The following is a 10,417-nucleotide window of genomic DNA, read 5'->3' as shown; positions in this document are numbered from 1 at the left end:
AGGTAGATGTTCCTACAATCACTTTTTCATTTCATAAGTTCTAGGAATCTTAGGTCATCATACATAATAATAAATTGATGGGGGTTATAAAGCACAAACTTGTGTCACCCTTTTGTGAATGAAAAGGCTAACAAAAGTATAACTATTCACCTTGAATGATATAAAATTTGTATTATTATTTAGAATTTGAAAATGAGGTAAACTAATGAAATGTGTAGAAATTGATCAAGTTTAGCATTATAATTTTTAATAATTATTTGGGTTAAGAATTGATATATTTCCATAATTTTTATAGATAATGTTTTAGTTACTGAAAAATGTTAAAAATTAGGGGTCTAGTTCCCACCACAAAACTATATGGAAATAAATTTATTTCTCTTTGATCTTAAACTATGTTATAGATAGCATATATATCTAGAACATTCAAAAATAAAAATAGTCTTTAGACTTACATTTTCACTGTTATAATCAATCAAAGTTCAACTCACCTAAAATTGATACTTTTTATCTCCCACCACATTTTTCAAAACAAATCTATTCTAACCAGAATAAAAATTATACATTCTCGAAGAGGACTCTCTCCTCTAGAATTTCATATGAGTTTTAGATTTTTATGATATGGTTTACTATTTTTTTCTTTCTCAAAATTGACATCTTTTTGAGTGTTAAAATACATTCTTGTAGAATTTTTTAATTATAACATATGATATCTAATTAAAACACGATAAACTCTATATGAGAACATTCTCGACTTTGGTCTCTATAAAACGATGTTTATAAGTTATTAAAAATATATCATAAAAAATAGTAAGAGTTATTGAAAATTCAGTTTTCAGAAATAATTATATTTCTTTAGTAATTGGATACAAACTAGTATAAAACATGAAGTTAATAAACCTTTCCAATTGGAAAAGTGTGATACAATGTATAACTTAGCTAGAATAATTTTCTCTATATCATATCTTTGAAAAAAATTAATTTTTAGATAGAAATACTGAAATCCAGTTGTTCTGATTAGTCAACCTAAAAGATGAAACATCTTTGTAGTTTTACCCATGGATATGCCACTAACAAATAATATCAAAATTACAATGGGCCAAAGTCGACAATTACATTCATACATAGCATAGAAAAGTTTCTTCTACTACTTGGCATGAAAGGAAATGGTGAACTACAAATGCCAAGTCATGGTAACATCAAGTAGTTAGACCTTCAAAAAATGTAACTTTGGTTCCCTGCAACCACGAAGTGCCTATGAATTCCCCAACATTTTTGTCAAAATATTGGAACAGATATTTGAATAAAGAAAAACTGAAGACAATGGAAAAATAGTGGTAGCCAATCAATTTAAAAACTAAAAATTTCAATTTAATAAAAAAATTTATATTACATGATTCCCAAAGAACGATAAAATGTTGGGAATGCTATGTAACTAATGTCTGCCTCTGTCACCTAATGTTGGGATTCACCCCCACTCTCAGTCACCTAGCCTATTCTACATTTCCAACAAGACATAGATATGATTTGTTTTGTTGTTGAGTGTAAGGAAAATTATTTACTTGATCTTGAAAAGGAAAAAAGAAAAATTTACGACATAGGCCAACTCCTAGATATATTTATTTCAATTTTAAATTATTTGGTGTAGGAGCACCTAAGTAGAAAGGAATACTAGGAGGTTACAAGACGATAGAACTTGTATTATGAATTTTATAGTGTTTTCAATGTATTAGGAGTCTATTTGAATCATAAGTAAGGCTATTTGAAGCCATTTGTATGACATTGTTAATATTGTCTTGTTAAGGTCCTAATTTGGTCAAGAAGGTTAGAATATGAAAGAATGACTAATAAATGGTAAAATGGATTTAAAAATAGCTTTTAAAATTTATTTTATGGTAATTGAATGTCCATGCAAATATTTATTAAGTTTGGAGTTAAATTTTCAAATTTTTCACATTGACATAAAAAAATTGTAATGCAAAATTGCACGAAATGCATAATACATTTTAAAAGGTGCAATTATGTTGTAACGAGTAGGGTTATTGGTTCAAAGGGTGGTTGGGAAGTTATAAAGTACCCCAACTAGTATAAAATCATTGTATGTGTGTTCCAAACAATGAATGGAAAGAGGAAGATCATTTTGAATCAATCGACGTCTTCAAAATGTGTTGTTTTGATTGGTGTTAACTATATTTATGTTGAGTCTAGGTTGTGCATGGACCACTATAGCCTAGAAATATCATACAAAGTGTTTATTGTTTAAATTAAGATGAATAAGCTTCATTTTAGTTTTTTTTGGAATGATTATGTGGACAAATGAATAAGTTATGAGTATTTTGGTGAAAGTGGTTGTTTGTCGATTTGAGAAGCCCATCATATTGAAGGGTTTGGTATGAAAGCATTTGGACAAGTTTGAGAACCTAAATGGATTCATTGGAAAGATATGTGAATCCACTTTTATTCTCTTTTGGTTTGAGTCAATTGTATGGAGATTTGGGAAAGCTGTGGACAGTTTAGCAAAAAGAAGTTTTTGTATACCTCTAATGGAGTTGCAGACAATGATTTGTTCTCTCATAATGATTTATACATTGAAATAATTAATGGATTAGATATTATGAAACTATATTCATATATGGTTACAACTTGATAAATTCATCTTGTATAATTTGAATTTTTCTTGGGAAAGATATTGGATGCCCTCGGCAATGTCACAAGTTTTGTTTCTCATTTATGATAGTTAAACTGGGCCTTGGTGCAGAGACTATAACTTGAAAATGATTTATTTAGATTGGGCTTAATTAAATGGATATGATTTAGATTTATTCTTAATTTCAATCAATATTAACTAATTTTAATTAACCCTATGTAGACTACAATGGAAACATAATATGACGAAACAAGCTCTCTTATTTTGGATACACAATACCAAGTAGTGTGGAAGTTTACTATTCATATTCCATTTCTAGATAATTGCATCACTAGTTTTCCATTGTGAAGTATTTCCTATTTATCACAAGTTATGGATTTGTACAATTAATTCTATGTAAATTATCTTCACACAACGATGAGCCATTATAATAGAAAGTTGTATGACTCGCATCTCATAAAGTGTCCCTAATATTTGTCAAAAAGCCTAAGGTAGTTCAGGATTGAATTGAAAATCTAAGTTAACCACTCAACTAGTGGCGTCTTAAATATTCTATTTTTCTTAGACGAAGGACCAATGTTCCAAAATTTATTTAGGACTTTATACCCAATGCTATTTATACCTAGACAAGATCTTACTAATAAAAATCCTTCCATACTTTCACAAAGCTATAGTTGGATTTTTGTCTCGATTCATTTCTTGGGATATATATTTTCCCTGCTATTGACTTGCTCTATTTTCTCCATCTCAAGCCCTATATTTTCCTTGCTATTGGTCTACCCTATTTTCTCAAACTTAAGACCTATTATACTTGGTTACGATATATCTCTACTTTTATTCATCTAACTTCAGGCAAGAACTTCAAGGCATTGTATCTCTTGTGAAGAAAAACTACTAGAAAAAATTATAAGAAGCATCAAAATAGATAAGAAAAATAAAATCTGAAGAAAAAAGTCTACAATCAAAATCATGAAAGTATAATATAAGTTAATAAAGTAATTCAATTTTCAATAAAGTAAATAATTGTGTGCTTAATAAAGCATTAAAAACATCCATCTCTCACTATAAAACATTATATTTATATATATTGTTCAATCTATCAAAAAATTATTTTAAAACAAACTCCAATTAATCTACCCTAACTACCCTTCTCGCTAATTCCAATTGAGGCTTACCCTGTACATTATTAGCCTAAAGCCAGACCGATCAACACATTAGACAGAGTAAACTATTCCAGAAGTGCTAATAATTTCTTAAAAGCCTTCACGACTCTTTTTTTTCTTCTCTATCCTAATTCCTTCGGGTGTGGCGACCACTATATCTCCACCATTTTTGAGGTGCAAGTATATTTGTACCACTTTCCTCTCCTCCCGGTTTAGCTCCTTTCCCTCCCTATAGAAGAAATAATTAGTCTCGCGTACATAGCCCAGTGGCTTGGCCTTCCTGACCGTAAGATCAGGAAACTCCGAAGAGTTTAGAATGGGCTCCACGACAAAACTAACGCTACCTTTTATAAATATTTCTCCCGGCCTTCCCTGCAAATAGTAATTTTTGCAAGTAATTAACACGAACATTTATATAAATTTGAAAAACTCTAAATTTGTGAAATTTTTCATTACCTTGATATTTATAGATTGAATACAATTCTTGAGAGGTAATATGGTGTCACATACGAACTCCACTGCTTCCAATCCTTCCACTTTCTCCAAACTTTGTATAACGGACTCCTTCCAGCGGGTCTGTCAAAGACATAGATGCTTCAATGAATTGCAGTGTTGCAGGCCTTCTATTTTCTTAACTTTGGGGCATTCTATCAGTCTAAAGTATTCCAGCGAAGCCAAATCAGCAAAGCTTGATAGCTCTTCAAACTGCGGACAATATTGTATTAGCAGCTTCTTAAGGCGTACGAGACCACTAAGATAGCTGATGTTCTTCAGCACTTGGCAATGGTATATTGACAGCATTTGCAGGGTCACTGGCAGTCTCTCTATCTCGATTAAATGGTGATTTTTAGGAAACTTGTCTTTTTGAACGATGCTATTGTCTCCGACCTCCAAATTTTGGAGGTTGGGCCAACAGTCACTGGAAATTGATAGCATGGAGACTGGTTTACAGTCTTCTTCCTCAGCACCAAATTCCATTGTACTTTCAGAGCATACAATTTCAATCTTTTTCAACGAGGGAAAGAGAACAAGAGAAGTCTGCAAGCCTTTCATCACTCGGCTCTCAATTTTGAGCGACGATAAGTTGACCAATTGACCAATGTTACTTGGTGAGCTTCTCAACTTAATGCAACCCATTAGATCTAATTTTGTCAACGATGCCTGATTCTTAATTTGACTAGGCAAATCTTCTAATTCTTCACAACCGTTGAATCCCAAGTACTTGAGCTTTCTGATGCCTTCAAATACATCTAAGTTTAGTTTAAGCTTGGCACAACCTTGTAAATTTAGATGCTCTAGGTGTATCAGCCTCTTGAATGAAGCTAGCAAAGTTCTCAACTGCTTGCACAGTCCCAGATTTATGTGCTTCAATCTGTTTAAATTGTCAAAACCCTCAGGCAGTGAGGATAACATTTCACAAACTGATAAATCCAGATATCCCAGGTGTATCAGCTGCCCAAAAGAGTCTGACAACGTGCTCAACTGGCTGCACCAAATTAGATTTATGCGCTTCAATCTATTTAAATTATCAAAACCAATAGGTAGCGAGGACAAACCATTAGTAGTTGAGGAAAATGGAATCTCTAGATCTTCCAAGTGTGTCAACTGCTTGAAAGAATCTGGTAAAGTGCTCAATTGCTCGCAAAATGTTAGACTTAAATACTTCAATCTTACTAAATTCCCAAAGCCATTAGGAAGTGAGGAGAGTGTTTCACATCTGGATAATCGCAGATGTTTCATCTTTATCTGCTGCTCGAAAGAATTTGGCAAAGTGCTCAACTGTGGGCAAGACAGCATTAAATACTTCAAATCTTTTAAATTGCCAAAACCAGCTGGCAGTGAAGATAACTTTGGACACTATAAATATAAATACTTCAGCGAATGCAGGCCACAGAACTCTTTTGGCAAACTGCTACCACTAAAACAAAGGGAAAGCATTTTAATATTTTGAAGACGTCCTATTGAGGTTGGAAGCTATTGCAATTTGAAATAAAAACGTACGATAAGCTTTCTCAATTGCAGAGGAGGCTGCATGCAAACATCATTATACTCAATTCAGTTCATTATTCTACTGAATTCAATTGAGAAAAATATAAACTATCAAAAAGCTGTGACATAAAAACCACGGATTCAAACTACTTACATCCACATTGACCTGCCACAACTCCTCCAAGTCATTAGCATCACCAAGCTCTAAAACACTTAAATGTCTTAATGGAAGCCAAGATGGAAGATTATTTAATGAACCGATATGCCAGTGAAGCCAAACAAGATTCTCTGATAAATATGCAAACTCTTCCGTGAACTCATCGCTTTGGACATGAAGTATATTTAGTTTTCTTGAGGTTCGCATTAGCTGATGAGCGTACTCTTTGAAGGCCACAAAAGTAGCTGGAGGTTGTATCCCTCTAATTTGTATTTCTTTCTAAATGAAAAATACCAGAATACAAGCTATTTCAGTCAACTCTGCCGCAAGCAGTGGCAGACAAAACAACAAACTATTATTTTAATGATTTCACTAAGAAATAATTAAAGGGGAGCCAATAATACATTTACCTGGAAATGCAGTATATTATCAATCTGCTGTGGACACCAAAGCCGATATGATGAGTGCTCACTTACCATCTCTCTTCCCATGTCCCTCAGATGATCGTGCATCTATATCTTTTTCTTTATTCGGAGCATCATAGCTAACTTGTAGCCTTTTTGTGATGTCGCTAGGCAATATTCTTGAGATTTTATCTAATTGGGATTCCCACTAAGCAATGGAATCCTCACCATGTAGCTGTCCCCCTAATACCTTCAGAGATAAAGGCAGACCATCGCAAACATGGACGAATTTGTCAACCAGAGTGTCAAATCTTGTGGGTGGAGAAGACTTCTGGAAAGCATGCCTGCAGAATAAATTCTTTGCTACTGAGCTCTCAAGTCTTGGCACTTTGTAAATGTTTGAGATACTCATCGATTTAAGAACATCCCTTTTGCGGGACTCACAATTACCATACTTTGGGATCCGAGGTTGTGTTTAATTGGCAAAAGAGCATACAACTGATCGATGTGATCCGCGTCATACAAAACAATGAGGGCCCGAACAGAGCTCAAATGATTTGTGAGTACCACTTTGCCTTCATCGACACTGTCTAATGACAAATTTTCAACGCCAAGGTCTGTAAGAATCTTTTTCTGCTTCTCAGGCAGAGCATTTCTGGATGCCGCATCCCGCACGTCGGTAACAAAACCGCATTTCTGAAATGAGCGAAAGTTTTTGTTGAAGAGCTCTTTGGCCAAAGTGGATTTCCCAATGCCACCCATGCCCACGATCCTCGTGAGTTTTTCACTATCTTCTTCACTTGTGACTGATTCGATGAAGCCTTGTATTAGTTCATCCAAACCAAGTGGATATTTGGCTACATGTATGGGATCTATTTTCATTAATCCCAAAGCTCTATTCACAATGTTCTTCAAAACTTCGGCCTCGTCCCTAAACATTATGGGCGAAAAATAAAAATCAAAACAAAATACACAACACAAATTAAGTAGAACCTATATATTGTAGAATCTGAAAACAGGTAAAGAATAGAGAGTATAATACAGCACACAAAAAAACAATTATTTCCATGCACTAATTAAAATTACATTACAATCATTTAAAACGAATATATTGCGTGTTCTCCAAGGCTACAAACTCCTTCTAGGCAGATATTCACTCTATCATAAACAATGCAAACTGATACAATTTTTTCAGTTCCTCTTGCATGAGCAGATAAATATTAAAGAATATATAGAATACAAAAAATTATCAGTTCCACATGCATCACTTTTCTCATCATATATGGAATACAGAACTTGACTATCGAGGAGAAATAGAAACAATACATACTTATTATTGTTAACCTGTAAGCCGGAAAGGGATGAAATTTTGTGTAGTGCCGCTTTCCACTGATCGAGCCTTTCCTTGGTGTATCTACCTTTCTTTGTATGTTGTGAGAACGCATCAGCATATATTCCTTTTCCTTGATCAATATATCTGAGATCAGAGGGATCAACATGATAGAAAATGGGAACGATTGTAGCAGGGGCTCTGATTTAGAGCATGTAAGCAAGCTCATCCAGACACCATGAGGATTGGGCATAGTTGGGAGAGAAAATGGCAATGTGAAGAGAGGCACTATTCATTACTGCTTGTATTTCTCTCGATATCACATCGCCAGGCCGAATTGCACCTACATCGAGGAAAGCACGGAATCCCTTGCTATCAAGGGTTTCCTCAATTTTTTTGGCGAATGTGTATTTCGTATCGCTTCCGCGATGGTTAAAGAAAATCTGCCAGAGCTCCGTGGACGCAGACTCAGAGAATGGTGGGAACTGGTCAAATATGTTTTGGCGATCAGCCTCATGTAGCGTTTGCCGACTGAGTTCAATAGCTCGCATAAACCTGCCGAATGGAATGAGGCAGATCTGTAACAAGATGTTTAGAATGGACAGACACCATTCTGGCAACAATTTAGGGATCTCCATTAGAAAGTTCCCATTTTTCCTGGGCCTTGAAGAAGGTTTAGACAGCTCAAAAGCGTCTTCCAGTTATGGCTGCTCAATAGTGTCTTCGAGCTCAGGCTGCTCAGAATTGGAAGCCATTTCAATGGATCCAAATTATCCTTAATACAGAGAAGAGATAGAACCACGGTCGCAAATAGAGGCAAAGAATGTTATGCGAGAAGAAAATAAAGATTTGGAGAAGAAGAAGAGAAAAAACATGGAAAACGGCCTGTCCAAAACCGCGTGAGTTCGTAAAACTTTTTACAAAGAAGCGTCTCCGTTGAAGACGGCTACCTACGGATGCGGCCATGTTTGCGTAGATTGCACCATACATAAAATAGCATAACCATAATTGCAACAAACGTACATATATAAATAGTCTAAATTAATAGATGGTAACATGGATGACAATGGATGACCGTGCAAGCGCTCTGGGGCACCGACTATCTAATTGATTATTTTTAATGTATCATGCACATTTTAGGCATCATGGCATACATAGGCATTGTGGTTGTAACAAGTGATGGAAGTGGAAGTAAAACATCTATGAGAACCATGCACTATCCTATCTTGCAACTGTGAGGCAACTTAGGAAAAAATACCTGATTTAGAGATAACAGTTTCCCATACCATATAGAGAAAAATACTTCATATCAGGAAATATTTAATATTCACCCCCAAAATCAATTAAAAAGATTTAAATATAAATTGATATAACATATATTCAGTAATCTTGAACTTTCAGAGTTCATCATGGAATTTTTTTATTTTATTTTTTAAATTTGCAAGTCAAAAATCATACTCATAATCTTCTAAATAAAGCAAAACCAAAACTTAGAAATATTTTGTAGTCTAAGAGTCTTGCAGAATTACTATTGTAATTGCTTGATACTTGGACAACATGACATGTTGGATGTAATCTTATGATTCTATTATGAGAAATTTGTGTTTTGTGGATCTGAATATCTGTGTTATTGTTATATTATGATATGTGGTTAATTGTTGATGGCTCGGATTTGGGGATTCTCCTACCTTTTACAGCATCAGTTTTACTTCTAAATATTATTTAAAAATTAAAATGTTGTAAAGATAGAAAAATTTTAAGAGAGATTTAAAACATAAAATATAATAGTAATTTAATAACTATATTTAAATATCAACACATTTACAAAGATAGATCTAAAATTTATATACAATACATCTTCACCAATCCATAAAATAACAAATATAAAATTAATTTAAAAATAATATTATTTATTTTGAATTTTTCTAAACTAATATACAAATTTTATTTATGTTATTATTACTTATTGCAATTGCTCTCATATATTTCTATTTTATCTTTTCAATGAATTATAAGTATATCAAATATGATTTAAAAACTTCAAGTGCTGATTGCTAATAAGTAAGCCAAAATACATAATAATAAACAAGCATTCACCTAATTGAGAATTAAAGTCAATTGAAAATGTCTCAAGTAAATAGAAAAGCGCGGCTTGGAGACACGTGGTGGATGGAAATGAAGCAACGCTACTAAGTACAAAATATCTGTCTATTCTTCAAATGTAACTTCTTTGTTGATGTCATCAAGGATAATAATGAGAGTGACAATAAAACTCTTACTTTTCTTTTCTCCTTTTCTTCTTTATAATCAAATTTTCATCTATGATCTATCCCATTTGAGATTATGTAAATGCAATAGTGATTCAATTTACTCTAATGACAATACATATTTTGCTAATCTTAACTAATTTTTGTCCAATATTTTTGCAAATGCATTTGTGAATTCTGGGTTTAACACAAATTCCTTTGGTCAAATTTTTGTGCCAGACCAAACCATGACATCCATTAGACCATCATGTGAAAGTGTGATTACAAATACATCTTGAAGAATTCTCACTATATCTTCTAGAATTCTCACTATCATTTTCTAGCACGGGTGGATTAGTTCATGTTAAAGTTGTCAATAATATTTAAGATGAGTTAAGTGCAGGGCAACTTTGATTAAAGAGAGAACATACCATGCACCCTTAGCTGCAAAAAGAAACCGATGATGCAATGCCATGTTAAATGT

The 10,417-nt window shown here is 33.5% G+C and overlaps 1 protein-coding gene across 1 annotated transcript; it reads right to left on the bottom strand.

Moving 5' to 3' along the window:
- Positions 1-6,565: 6,565 nt before the first annotated feature.
- Positions 6,566-8,325, bottom strand: LOC149545835 (disease resistance protein Roq1-like). The gene is made up of 4 exons (XM_089793845.1): positions 7,923-8,325; positions 7,702-7,834; positions 6,808-7,288; positions 6,566-6,688 (listed from the first exon to the last, which is right to left on the bottom strand). The coding sequence occupies exons 1-4, from the start codon at positions 8,323-8,325 to the stop codon at positions 6,566-6,568; spliced, it is 1,140 nt and encodes a 379-aa protein (XP_089649971.1).
- Positions 8,326-10,417: the final 2,092 nt, after the last annotated feature.

The sequence above is a fragment of the Cupressus sempervirens genome, chromosome 7 (assembly GCF_028749045.1).
Source record: "Cupressus sempervirens isolate cs-2001-9-10 chromosome 7, ASM2874904v1, whole genome shotgun sequence".
Lineage (NCBI taxonomy): Eukaryota > Viridiplantae > Streptophyta > Pinopsida > Cupressales > Cupressaceae > Cupressus > Cupressus sempervirens.
Note: the sequence above shows the minus strand (reverse complement) of the source record. Positions and strands in the feature narration are given on the sequence as shown.

Excerpts from the sequence above, each read along its gene's own strand:
- LOC149545835 (XM_089793845.1), bottom strand. The coding sequence starts at position 8,325 with ATGGAGATCCCTAAATTGTTGCCAGAATGGTGTCTGTCCATTCTAAAC. Across the intron at positions 7,289-7,701 it reads CATCCCTTTCCGGCTTACAG|GGACGAGGCCGAAGTTTTGA; the intron begins GTTAACAATAAT and ends CATAATGTTTAG. Across the intron at positions 6,689-6,807 it reads ACCTCGGATCCCAAAGTATG|AAGTCTTCTCCACCCACAAG; the intron begins GTAATTGTGAGT and ends CATGCTTTCCAG.